Source organism: Musca domestica, unplaced genomic scaffold (genome assembly GCF_030504385.1).
Source record: "Musca domestica strain aabys unplaced genomic scaffold, Musca_domestica.polishedcontigs.V.1.1 6, whole genome shotgun sequence".
NCBI lineage: Eukaryota > Metazoa > Arthropoda > Insecta > Diptera > Muscidae > Musca > Musca domestica.
In genome coordinates, this window is record NW_026712363.1 from 7,425,448 (window position 1) to 7,440,431 (window position 14,984).

General features: G+C 35.7%; 1 protein-coding gene across 8 annotated transcripts in view; it reads right to left on the reverse strand.

Annotated features, from left to right (window-relative positions):
• The window catches only part of LOC101890536 (poly(rC)-binding protein 3), a 211,974-nt gene that overhangs the window by 36,372 nt on the left and 160,618 nt on the right, over nucleotides 1-14,984 (reverse strand). For 7 of the 8 annotated variants that reach the window (XM_020036337.2, XM_020036338.2, XM_020036334.2 and 4 more), the window contains exon 2: nucleotides 2,956-4,124. In XM_020036337.2, the coding sequence (XP_019891896.1) occupies nucleotides 2,956-3,039 (84 nt within the window). In that variant the 5' untranslated portion in view covers nucleotides 3,040-4,124. The remainder of the gene's footprint in view (nucleotides 1-2,955; nucleotides 4,125-14,984) is intronic. The other variant, XM_059129211.1, reaches the window with a different exon arrangement.

Here is a 14,984-nt window from a genome sequence, read left to right on the forward strand (position 1 = left end):
ACGGCAATTCTTTGAGATTAGTTCAGTTCGTGAAAGGACTGATGTAATTTGCCAAATGTTAGTAGGAATATGATTAAATGTTAGACAGACCTCCAGTGATTTCTATTTATTGGCAGGTTTTAGGTACATACTCCTACTCCTTGGAGCTTGTTGAAATTTTTTATTTATTTATTTTTTAATTTAATTTTTTGTATCATCATCACTTTCCAGATTTATGTGAATGCAGTCCGAAGACATAAATATATTATCGTGAGGTAATAAGTAGTACTCAATCTGATGGGGTTTACCTGTATTTTAGTTGGTGCGATTTCACAATTTCAGGAAGGAAGAAAATACTGTAAACCATAGCACTAGAAGGTGCGTCTAACTGCAATAAATACTTGCGTATATAACCAAAAGCGTCCCCCAAGTTTTTTTTTTTAATTTTTAAATAATTTATTTCAATCTTCTCGTAGCCAATGATTAAGGTGACTAATGCCGGCCAGAACATTTATCAATTGTTTCATTGTTGTATTCAAAAATTGGTCTGAAATATGTACATGCATACATAAGCCGATATATTTGAATAATGGATATTACTACATTTGGGTAAAACATCCGTATGCAGGGTGAGATGAAAAAATTGCAACCAACTTCAGACTGCTGTCATTTCTAAGCCACTCGCCAGACAGCTGTTAAAATTATTCTAGTGACAGCTCATTATATTGTTTACAAGCGAACAAAAGCATTTCGGTGAAAATTATCCAGAAAAAAAGTTATTCGTCATGGAATTTTTTATATTTGGCTGGAAAACCACAAGTGGCTATCGTTAGAGCACTCCAGCATTTAAATGTGATTAAATCTTTTGTGTCTCGTACCATCGCTCGTTACCGTGATACTGGTAGCGTAGCCCGACGTCAAGGAAGTGGCCGAAAGAAAACAGCAACATCAGCAGAAATAGTTCGAAAAGTAAAGAATCGATTTGATCGAAAACCGCGTCGCAGTGGCCGAAAAATGGCCATGAGCTAAACTTATCGCAATATTCCATTCGGCAAATATTGAAAAATGAGCTCGGGGTAAAGCCATTGAAATTCCAAAAAGTGCAAGAACTTACACCGCAACAGAAAGAAATAGACTCAAAAGAGCTTAAGGGTTGCTTCGCTTGGACGAAAGTGGTGAACTGTCGAAGTTAGCTTTTTCCGTTAAGAAAACATTCGTTGTCTAGTAGTTTGTAAACAAACAAAGTGATCGTGTTTAGTTGCCAACGAGGTCAGCTGAAAATGTTCACCTTCGGTTGGCCACCAGAACTCAAGCGCCGGCCGTAGTAATGTTGGGCCGCCATAACAGCCGATGGTCGCTCTCCGCTCGTATTATTCGACCGTGGCATCAGAATAAATGCCGAATATTATCGCGAAAATATTCTGGAGAGTGTATTAAAGCCTTGCACATTCCAATAGGACTCATCATCGCACTCAGCACGCGCCACCCAAGAATGGTTACAAAATAAGGTTCCTCGCTTTATTTCCAACACACAATGGCCACCAAAATCTCCGGTTACCAATCTTTTGGACTATTGTGCCTGGAGTATTTTGGAAAGCAAGGTTGGCACTAAAAAATACCAAAATGTCGGGCCAAAATACCGCAGAGCAACATTCGGGCAGCGTAATGGATTCCTTGGCCGTCTGAAGGCCATAATTCGTGCCAAATGTGACCGATTTTAACAAATCTAAACTTATTCTAAAATTTATCGCTATTTCCGACATTTTTGGCTTTCCTTTAATAAAAGTTAAAAAAAAATGTAAAAATCATGGCGTTTGAGTTTGTTGTCTCACTCTGTAATTAATACTTCTTAGAAGGGTTGACCGATATTGCCGATTTTGGCCCTTAATTTTTTCGCGAAGGTATCAGAATAATTTGACCAGTATGTGAGGTATAGGTGGTGTTTACAGAAATATTCCCGAAGAAGTATGTATGCAACCTGTTAAAAATATTACGATATGACAAGTTTGAACAGATTCGGATATTCCATTCGATTTTTGTTACATACTTAAATTTTACAATTTTGATATTTTTTGCCATTTGTAGCGGTACTAGCAGGTGAAAAATGAACCAAACATGTTGGGCTATAAAATAATATACACGGGGACGTAAAACTCCCATTACAAGGTTTTTTTGTTGAACTTGGAAACTGAAATATGAGAAACTAACAACTGTTAAAAACTACAATGGAGTAGGATATTTCTACTTCCTTTCTCAATATGATTGGGAGTTGTGTACCACATCTGTAATGTAACTGCAACTAATATTCATTGGGAGTTGATCAAGGATATAATATATAATTTTGGTAGGAAATTTGACGAGATGCTTTGCATGTATTTTACCATACCGATCGACTACTCTCCATATTTTCAGGTCAAATTAGCCCAGCAAGTTCGTCCTTCCCATGTCTATTTACATATAGGACTCTCACTGACGCCGATGGCAGTGAAGAAAACTATTCCATTTCTTTGAAAGTTTCCTCAATGAAATTTCGAATGTTCAAGGCAGTACGGCGATGGTTCCATCAATATAATTTCCACACCTTGATAGAGTATTCAAAAATATTAGAAGGTTAAAGAATTGTCCATTCCTTTTTCAAAGTGTGACATTTGAACAAAATTACAACAAATTTCGAAGAGATTTCTAAATAAAAGTGGGTGTCATAATTTGAAAATGTTGACCAATCACTTTCTATGATAGGCGTATTTTGACTTTTCTAAACAACTTTATTTATTTTTTTTTTATAATTTTTGATGTTTGTCGCCGAATCCAAAACCTAATATATTCACGTTGCTGTTGCTAGAATATTGAAATAATATTGAAATTGTTCTTCTTTTATATAAACTTAAAATATAAAAGGATATTTCTGCACGATTTGGATTAGAAAATTTTTATATCTATAGTTTCAAGAACAAAATGTATATCATCGACACTTACCTTTCCTTGCATAATCAGCCTTATTGTTAATGTAACCGATGGATCATCGTGTTTAATTTGCGTACTTGTGTTATTGTCCTCCATTTTGTTGTTCTATTCCGTTGTTTTCCGGTTTGGTAGGGTGGATGTGTTGTTCTTGTTGTTATTGCTGCTCCTGCTGTGGGATGATGGTGTTAACTACAGTTATGTAGGCGGCGTTATTTTTGTAAAGTTGTGGTGGTGGTGACGAACGACAATGTCGGGTTTATTTGGATTTGATTTTGAGGGCTTAGTTCATAAAATTGAACTGCTATTGTTTCCGCCTTGCGTTTTATTTTCTCACTTTTACCGAGTGCCCACTCACACAAATGCACAATAGAACTAAGCAAATAGCACAGTTATTGTGTTGTTTTTTATTCAGGCTATACAAATTTGATTTGTATGGTTAAGGACACAAAGTCGGACACAGACACACACACACACACGGGTGAAGAGGTTGCGGAATAAGCCGGCCGTTCTTGCAGAATATGGGAGGATCGGGGGGCTTTTTAGCGCGCACACCAAATTTGAAATTAATTTGACCAAATTCCGGAACAAACTCTGTTTGTGGGATGAAGGTGTTGGTGATAGGTAGTCGGTTGGTTGGTTGGTTATTGGCTGACCGGTATGTCTTTTTATCGTTTCATTGAAACTCTTATTTTTATTGTTGGCTTTATTTTTATTACTGCAACTGCTGCTGTTCGTTTATCCGTTTAGTTTAGCGCGCGTATGTTTGTTTTGCTTTTAATTAAAAAATGCACAAAAATCTCTGATGTCAACGGCAACTACGTTCCTCTAGTTTCTGCTTCTTCTGCCTGTCTGTAGAGAAATCCGCGTTCACGTTTTCTTGATATTTGTATTTGTGAGATTACTCGATATGTATTTGTGTTGGGGGAAATTCTGTAATACGGCGTGTGTGAATGTGTACCTATCCTTTTAGAGACTAACAATATTTTGGGCAGAAATTCCTTTTGTTTTTATGCTCTCTTTTCTTTTCTGCTGCTGGCATTTACAGACACCACAAAAAGTTTTTTCTGGGTTAGGTTGGGTACGGCGATCTGGTCCGGTCTGGGGGACGACAATGACGACAATTAAACAGCCTTCACAACAAATTTCTCTGAACTGTCCACTTTGGCGGTCGTTCTTTTCTGCTGTAAAGAGAAGGAAAACACACACAGAAAAATACAATTAATTACAATTAATTATGTCTACAAAGATTGGAGGGTTTTGCTTATTTCAGAATAACATTTGACAAATTATTTTCTAAACAATCTTTGTTCTGTGCTTTTCAACTACATTTAATGGACGTTGTCATATTTTTAAGACACCCGCTCACCCCCCTTCCACCAACTACCTTACTCTGACAATGGGGGCTGTCTAATGGATTGCTAATTTGAAATTATTTGTCAATTGATTAAAAACCAAAATCTCCGTACAAGAGTCACATTTTTTTTTCCCTCTCCCCCCAATGCAATGATCAAATAATGCAAATACCATGTTCCGGCGTTCGGTCGACCAACTACTACTCACCAATGCGCCCAAAGTACAAACACAATCAAAACCTCTGTACCTTGCCAAAGAGTTCGAGAGAGGAGAATATGCAATGACATATGGCAATTGATTTTTTTTCTTTTTTCGTTGCTTGTCTGATTTATTTGTTGTTCTTAAGGCTGATGTAAAGGCAAAACATTTACAAAACTTTGAATTTGTGCCAACATTCGCGAGTGGAATAATTTGTATTAAAAAAAGTGCCATTTCAATTCTAATTGCATCTCAATGCGTTCGTGCGTAAGTCTCGCCGAGGTAGCGACCATCATCATCATTCTAATACTTTGTTAAGAAAACGGTGGCGCACTTACCAGCCACAACATAAAAATGCAACGAAAACAAACCCAAAATGCTTAGATATAAACAAACAAACAAATAAGATTCGAGTATCTGTCAGAGAGTGCAAATCAGATGCGGGACTTTAGAGAATTTGTGGAAGCATTGCATCTTAACAACAATTTGGCACCCATTTACTATCTTGGAGCAAACTCTTGCTTTATTTTGAGTGATTCTGCACCCACTCTAAATGTTCAAACCAGAGTGACTCGGGAGTGCTCTCACACAAAAACAAAAGAGTGAAGAGTAGACTGCCAAAAAAACTCCCACTCTTCAAGCAATCCTGTTTTGCTCCCGAGTGAAATTAAGCAAATCTGTGCTCTGATAAACTTTAACCTATACTATCTAGGACGAAAAGTTCTCGCCATCAAAAGACTTCAAGACGATAAGAGACTGATCAGTATTTATAGACATTTATCTATTATAATCAATAAAAATGGATTAAATGGGGTTATATTAAAAAGCGTACAATAGTGAAGTAGACTAGCTTTGTAAAACTAGAGAAATACAGCCCTGAGGCCCTGATGTCCACTTCCTGTCAAAATTATATGCAACCAGTTGTTTTCATTTATTTGACACTTTTCCTTATTATTAAGATGAGTTAAAAGGCGCGAAAGAGGGAACTTACTTTCAAAATCTATTCAATCTTTCAATTTCATGGCAAACACTAGTAACTATCTTTAATGCGCCCCTGCAGTGTACGTTTCTTCCAAGCATTTATTTTGAAAATATTCGGCTTTTATTTTTCAAAACAGTAAACAAATACAAATAGAAAGTCAGGCACACTAACAAGACGTAATCAGCTGGTACCATGAGCGGACCTATTTCAATTTTTCTTTTTCTTATAGAGCAGACGTGCTCAATGGGAACCCCAACCCAAATGACACTTGTAGACAAATCCTCGAGGAAAATATGAGGGTATAAAAACGGCGTGTTTTCGTATTTAATCAACCGTTTATGCCAACATATATCAGAAAATCGTGCCTTAAATTACACAGGAAGAGGACGAAAAAAAATCAGAACAACTACTCTAAAAACTGAACACATGTTTTTATACCCTCAGCCATATGACTATAGAGGCCAAACGACCCTCATCGAAATAACGTTTTTAGACTCTAGGTCTCTTTGGACCAAATCCGCTTCTGGACATTCAGGCTCGATCTAGCGCTGTCCGCCTGTCTGTTCGTCTGTTTGGCTGGTGCGCACGATAACTCTCGAAGGGAGTATCCGAATTGGTCAAGCTTGGTACACTGTAATATTGTTATCAAACTTAGATCGAGTCCGGAGATGGGCAATATCGGTCCACTCCTTCTTGTAACTCCCCCACAAAAGGCCGAACTTTCAAATAAAAAAATATTCTACTGCACAGAAAAGGAAAAGATAATCCGATTTTGCTCCAACTTTGCTAATCCTTCCATTTGTATTAACGTTAGGTCAGGTGCGAAAGTGGGCAATATCCGTCCCCTCCATCGAGTACATCCCCCCAAAATTACATCCCCAAAGGGTCAAAATTTTGAATAATTATAAATCTTATAAGATGTGATGTAAGATTCCGAATTACACATATCACAATATTTTCATTAACTCAATCTTTCTGGTACCTCCCCCATATAGGGTCAAAACTATTAATATCCATGAAGCTCATAAAACTCGAAATTTACATTCGATTCCATTCAGACTTGACACATATCGATATTTCCATCAACACAATATCTGTTATGAAGATGGTAGAAATCGGACCATTTCTTCAGCTACCTGCCACACAAAGGGTCAACGTTTTGATTATCCCAAAAATATTATAAATGCCGAAATAAGCATCCGGTTATCTTCATATTTCACACATACCATTATTTCTACTAAGCCAAAGTCTAGTGTTAAAATGGAATATATCGGACCACTCCCTCTGGTACCTCAAGGGGTTAACAACATTTCCATCGACACAAAATCTTGAGCCCTATGTGGGGGAGGGAGATGCCAGATGAAATGGTCCGATCTCTACCATAAATATGGTATTTTTGCAAACACAAGATCTGTTGTGAAGATGATGTATATCTGTGAGCCCTTTCTGGTTCTCACCCACAAAGGGTCACAATTTTCAATACTTTTATCTGTCATAACTTGTGAATCAAGTCAGTGATTCTTTACAACTTGCTCCATCTAAATATTGCTCTCAACCAGAAACATGAAATAAATATGGAATTTATGATTTCGCAAAAAAATTTATATATGTTCGAATTGATGTTCAATTTTCTTGTAATGTAGCCCTTACCAATATTTTTATCTGTATTAGATGAAGTATGAAGGCAATGGAATACTTCGGTCGACTATATCTGGTACCTCACGCACATTTTGACATTTTCTGAAAATTATCACATATGTATGTCATATGTGATGGAGGCAAGTCAAAATATATTTAAATTATCGAACATTGGCTGTGGGTATACATCTGTCGGCTAAACCGACTGATACTTTATATTTGAATTTTGAGTTTATTTTTGAATTTTGGTTGCCCTTTAAGCAGGGACTAATGGTCTGAATACAACATACATCGTTTAAGACAGAGCATTGCTTAGCCGTATGTCACTTCTGCGATAAAACAAAACCAAAGGTATTTCACAGTTTCTTGTGAAAATCTACAAAATATTTTCTTAGAGAACATTATGCCTAAGGTCATGCTAAGACAATGGCATTATTGTCGTACGATAATTTTTCCTCAACCACTCAAAATACTCCTTCAAACCAATACAAACCACTTACAATTATATCACCAGCTATCAAGGTGCCTACTTCCGAATACCAGTCGAATTGATGGCAGGTGGAAATGTAGATAATATAGAAATTATGGAGACCAACTTTTGGAAGTATGGAATGAAGCGAACATTGACATTTTCAACGATTGTAAGGCACTGAAGTAAAAACATTATTTCCACTGCTTTCCAACATGTGGTCGAACGTGGTTATTATGGAAGGAAGCAGCAGGATAATCCGATTTTGATTCGATCTTCATAGCTCAGAATACAAACCATCTTTTAGATCTGAACATTACGATACGCGGAAATTTTTTCTTTTATATTTTTACAATAAGCCACAAGTAACTTTCGAATTAGGATTTTTTTTCTAATTTTAGGTACGATCTTATCAAACCATGATACAGGGATATAAATCTATTACAACATATCTTTATTTAAACCCTACGCCCCTGTTTCTTCCCAAAAGCGCTGCTGCTGCTTTCTATTTTAAGAACTACTGTCTAAGGTACAATTGTGAAATATTATATTTAGAGTAAATTTATCTGTCCATTAAAAATTCAAATGAAATTCTTGTCACCTACTAAGGAATCTCAATCAAATATTAAAAAAAAGAAACAGAGCATAGTGTCTATCATCAGAATAGGTAGCACAGCCTGAGACTGACGGGTTCGACGACACCATGCTAAATAATAAAAATAAATCAGTACCTAAAATATTTCCTATCTCCCTGAGTGGTTTTGCTGGTTAGTTGGCCATCTTTATCAGCCCATTTTTGTATTTGTTTGCCCAGATTTGAGGCTATTTTTAAATTTATCCCAATTTATAGGAAATCTTGTCGTTTGCTGTCGCATTTTTTGCATTTTAGGCAAATTTCGTTTTAATCCCCATACAAAAGAGCTGGCTATTTTTTTTTTCTCAAATTGTACCGGCGACAAAAACATATAACGAGAATTATATGTAATTTACCACAAAACTATTGCAACAATGAGGAAATAATATGTCACAAAAAATACGCAGCGCATTATTATTTTGGATTTCGAAAATAATTTTGTGGCTTTAGGGAAATGCCATGAATTCAATTAGGATTCTAAAAGCTCATTAACATTTCTAATTGAAAGTGGCACTTTTGAAAATATATTTGACAAAGGGAAATTGGAGGGATGGATAATGTATCGTTAGAAATAGGAATGTCATAGGATATAAGTGCTACCACGAAGAGCCAATAAATAAGTTTAAAAAGGAAAAGTTCTATTTTTTGAATAGTAGATTTAAATTTGAGTTTAACTTAACAACACAAATCAGATTTTTTTGTTATGAATGGAGGACTTAAGCTCGAATTTTTTTCATTCGAAGTTGGACACACCTTGCTCTCATCCACTGATACGGGCATTAATTGTTGCTTCAGAGATTACATGTGTCGACGCACATCTCTCTTATTGTTATTATTACTATATTTTATTTTTACACCCTGAGCCATATGGCTAGAGTGAGTACATATCATTTGATACGGTCAAAACGTGCCTAGTCGAAATAGCGGTTTTAGACCCTAGGTCTCTTTGCACCAAATCCGTTTCAGGACATTTGGAGTCGATCTGTTGATGACCATCAGTCTGTCTGTTTGGTGCGCACGATAACTCTTGAAGGGAGTATCCGACTTGATACATCGTAATATTACTTACATCACAATATTTTGATTAACCCAAGGTCTGGTCTGAAATCCACTCCTTCTGGTACCTCCCCCACAAGGCTCAAAATTTTGACTATCTATGAGGCTCATAAAACGCGATATTAACATCTGATTGCATTCAGACATGGTACATCTCAATATTTCCATCAACACAAGATCTGTTATAAATATTATAGAGATCGGACCATTCCACCTGGTACCTCCCAAACAAAGGGTTAAAATTTTGAATGACCAAAACGATCATAAAATTCGAAGTAAACATCCGATTTCATACATGCCATTATTTTTACTAATACAAAATCTGTTGTGAGAATGGAATATATCGAATATATCGTCACAATTTCCAATACTTATATCTGTCATAATTGCGAACAAGTCGGCGATTCTATACAACTTGCTATATCTAAATATTTCTCTTTACCAGAATTCTGATATGAATACGTAACTAATCGGAATTTATGATTTCGTATAAAATTGGATATAAATGTTCGATTTCCTTTAAATTTTGCACATACCAATATTGTTGTATGTATTAGATTAATTGGAATATTTTGGTCCGCTATATCCGGTACCTCATAAATATTTCCACATTTTCCAAAAAATTTGCACAAATCTCATATAAAGTATATGAGTGGACGATATAGTTCAAATTTGGCACGTTGTAATATTTATATCAGACTTAGAGCAATCACAACTCAAGGCTGGGGATATACATCTGTCGGCAAAACTGACTGATATTTTTTAACTTGTTTGATGATTTTTCGACCTTCGATTTTGTAGTCGGAAGGGCGCAATACTTAGTAAGCTACAAAAAGTTATATTGCCTTGTATTTCTTATAGTAAGATTTTTTTGTTTATTTTATGCAGTTAATTATTTTAGCCAACTGATAAAGCAGCGGGTAAGTAGATGTCGTTACTAGCAATGGGTACCCCACCTGATATAAATATATTCGTAACATGTAACAAAAATTCTGCAACTCTTCCCTATTTTACATAAGGTTGTGTAGCGTTATTGCATAAATTGGATTACAAAACGTCAAATATCTGGCAAAGAAGTTTCAATGCCTATTGAAGTATAAATCTTTAAACAATGAAACCATTGACCCGAACACGAAACATTGAGTAATTCTATGGAAATTACAAAAACAAAAAAGAAAAGAAATTCATAAATAATTCTGTCAAGTTGAATGATTTTATTGAATGTATGAAAACAAGTCTTAGAAAAAGTCTAAATAGCAAACTGAAAATGTAATTAAGAATTCATCATGAAATCATGTGCCATATATATATCTTTCCCAATCTGCTACTGGGATTTTACTGTGCCCACCCACCGTTTGCATCAATACCTGTACATCAACATAATTAAGTTTGATTCTATGAGCGAGAGAGAGAGAGAGAGAGAGAGAGCGAAAAGACAAAATAACATCAACGGATGGCAACATTAATAACCAACACAATGAAACCAGTTCGCAATTGAAAGGCTGTCAAGTCAGTCAGTCAGTTAGTCAACCTGTGTCATTCTGATGTGAGAAAGTAGGCCTAATGTCGTAGAGTGTAACTATTTTGTGACAGAAACATGTAGTACATAGGTTTAGGTTACGGTGTATAGATTTTGGAATCGAATCGAAATGAGTTGTTCCAATATGACGAATTAACAAAGTACTCGTCCAAATTTCGACTGAATCTCCGTATTACGAATTTAACCGATTTTAGATATTTTAATGGATATATCTGTATTTCCCAGGCAACTGGATAAAATTTAAAATTACGAAATCTTAATGCATAGCACACCTCCTACGAAGCAAGAAAATAATACAACAAACAAGAAGTGTGGTGAAAAAAGCATTAATTCAACTTTGTTATTGTAAAACCAATAAGGAAAAGTCAAAAGTCGGGCGGGGCCGTCTATACGATACCCTACACCACTACGCATATTTAGTAAGAATTTATTTGAAGTAGATCGTACCACCTATCAACATTGGGCATCAGAGCAGTTATAGTTGGGTTTCAATGGAAACTAATTTAGGGGAGGCATATCCAATTCTGAATCGATAGGTGGTACGATCTACTTCAAATAAATTCTTTTGTTGCGGGAGTTTATATATATTTATTTGAAGATCTAGGTAGTAGGGTCTGTCTCGCTTTCTCCTCCATGTTACAAACAAATGCACAGAGACTTAATATTCTTACGACTTTGTGGTGTAGGGTATAAACTATTAGAACATTTTTGTTTTCTAAAGCAGCAGCACTATTGTATTTTTTACCTTTTTTAATATTTCAATTTTGAAATTGCACAAATTGTAAGCCTTATAGCAGTAACAAGAGACTGGGGAATACCCTAATATACATCAATCTCCTACGCAAACACTCTATTGAAATACTTTGACAATACAAACCAGGTACTACTCCCTCAACATTCGATAGGGAGGGGCTGACAAAGGTATGGCGAACCTCTTTCTGCTCATTTAAAGTGGAAATGTCAGAAGCAATCTCAAAATGACATTTAATTAAAAAACGAGATCTATTTCTTTATTAATAAGACGAATGTTACGTTTTTAACTCTGTCGGCTTGGCATTTTTCCCATCATCATCATCCTCGTCATCACCATTCTCAGTATTGTTGGTGATGTGAATGATGTCGTTCGGCAGTACTCACTCATGTTATTGATATGAGGCAAGAAAATGACAGAATTCAAGAAGAGTGCATAAAGATGCAATGAATAGAAATTATCTAAATGCGGATCTATAGAATAGAAACATACACAGGCACACGTATCCTCAATGTCAAAAGATAATGTGTCAACATTATAGGACGAATGCTACAATGGATACAACCTTACATGTATGTGCGAATTGATTGTATGACAGTCACTTTTCAAAGAACGAAACAAAACAGAAATGGACCAACCTACAGGTCGTTTAAATATCTAACGAAGAAACAAAGTAGAATTTTATCAGAACACCATTGTTGTCAAAGCCTGTTTGAAGAAGCGGATACATGAGAAGATGTAGACGATGATGATGCTGTCCTTTAATGACGGTATCATCAGCAATAGAAATTGCTTGTGTTTTATTTAAAATGTAATTTTCATGGAGACGATAGGATAGTTTGAAACAATTTAAAATTATTTGAAAATTTTAGAATTATACTAATCTGGGCAAAATATTAAAAGCGAGCAATGAAGAAATACCAAAATTCATAACTTTTTGGTTTCGGTGACGACTCATCCCTAATTTTTAATGAAAAAATTACTTACAAAACTAACACTGCCACCTAAGTTTTTGCAAAAAAAAAATGTTTTACATATTCCAAAATGAAAAATATTTTACAAATTTTTCAAAAAATAAAATCCGTTAAAAATTCTGTTAAATTCTTAAAAATACCGAATGTAGCCGATATATTAGGGTCTATACGACGATATTCAAATGCGAAACTTGAAACGAAATTAGGTGAATAATGTAGCTACAATCATTAAAATACCGAATATCGGGGGGTACCGTATACGAAGACGTGGACCTGCACAGACAATTTTCTGTCTTAGGCTGTACTAACCATTACAAACTTCAAATACTGAATTTGAATAATTTCCGGTGAATAATGTCGCTTAAATCACCAAAATAACGAAAAAAGGGAGGTACCATTATATGGGGGCTATACCAAAACGTGGACCTATATCACCCAATTTCAATACCAAAAGTCCTGCAGGCATAATATACATTAGAGTAAAATTGTATAAACCTACTAATTTTCGTTCGGAAGATAAAATGATTTCCACAGACGGACTGACATCGCTAAATTGACAGATTCAATATGACCAAGAATATACAGGGTGAGATGAAAAAAAATGTAATCAGCTTCAGACTGCTGTCATTTCTAAGCCACTCGTCCGACAGCTGTTAAAATTATTTCAGTGACAGCTCATTATATTGTTACAAGCGTACAAAAACATTTTGGTGAGAATTTTCCAGTTATTCGTGATGGAATTCAAGCATGATAGTGTGGTTTCTTTATATTTATCTGGAAAATCACAATTGACTATCGTTAGAGCACTCCAGCATTTGTGTCTCGTAGCGTAAGCCGACGACAAGGAAGTGAACGGAAGAAAACAGCAACATCGGCAGAAATGGCTCGAAAAGTAAAGAAGAGACTTGATCGAAACCCGCGTCGCAGTGGCCGAAAAATGGCTCGTGAGCTGAACATTTCGCAATATTCCATTCGGCAAATATTGAAAAATGAACTCGGGGTAATGCCATTGAAATTCCAAAAAGTACAAGAACTTACACCGCAACAGAACTCAAACGCCGGCCATGGTGATGGTGTTGGCCGCCATAACAGCCGATGGTTGCTCGCTCGTATTAATCGACCGTGGCATCGGAATAAATGTCGAATATTATCGCGAAAATATTCTGGAGGGTGTATTAAAGCCTTGGACACGCAAACATTTTGGCCGCAGACCTTGGACATTCCAACAGGGTATAAAAAGACGTGTTATTTTGAATTCTGAGCGAAGGCGTTTCAGCAATGCATTGTCATTATTATCGGAATAAATTCTTTTGCGTCGGACCTTGTCGGAAAATGGAACAAAGTAGGCAAAAACAATTTCAAAAGTAAACATTATATATCTACTTATAGCAACCATGAAATAACTACTTATTCGAGAGTCATGCCCGGTTGGATGATTTGTAAGTAGTTATGACTGTTAAAAATTTATTAGAAGACTCATTATTTGGTAATGGGAGTTTTATCTGGGATGGCTTTTCTCCACCAGATTCCAATTTTTTGATGAAGCACAAAAAATTACAACTGGTCCATAGCCGGACAGGCCATTCAAGATTTTTGAAACATTCTTTGCCAAACCTAGAAATAATCTAAATATGATTTAGAGTTGTTTCCAGTTTTAAATCGTATTTTATTACCATTTTCTTTGTTCGCCGACGACGCATACAGATTTTGGAACATAACTATATAAACATTTCTAGGCTTTATGATTTTTTTGTCGGACTAAATTTGGTTTTTATGAGGCAACTTGAGGCGTTTGTAGGTCGAAATTTGGAATGATTTTAATAAAGCATGTAATTGGCCCTATTGAGGGGAATGTAAGTAAACACCACTTCACTTTATCTTTATCATTAATCAGTTTAATCATAATTCCCTGATAGTATCATATGCTTTTGAAGTGCATTCAATAAAAATCTTATCGCTACCAACAAATACCTCTTTGCAAATTCAACTTCAATTGCTATTCCCAGAACTAATTAGCCCTTGAGTCGGAGAAGAAACAAATGCCAAATTTCTATTCCATGCCAGCATTTTTGGTAGGAATGAAGAAAACTGTTGCCATGACATCTGCCCTTTTCGGTCCTTCCTTGTAGATAGCTATTAGAAATGGTGTACCAAATAGGATATTGAATGAACAATAAAATGATGGATAGATGGAAGAGGCTTCAACAATGCCAAGTTATTGTTGAGATTTCTTGGGATTTACTTTCTTGTTGGAAATTCGAAAGTTAATAAGGCTGCGAGAAAATATCTTTATTTCAAGAGAAAAACATTTTTTTTGCAACAGCAAGAAGCATGCCATCCAGCCTTGTTGTGGTAATTTGCTGAAGAGGAAATTTCACCCAAAGTGTTGAGAATGAGAACAAGCAGCCATCATTCACCAGTCATCCGTGTATGTTTGTATGTAGGC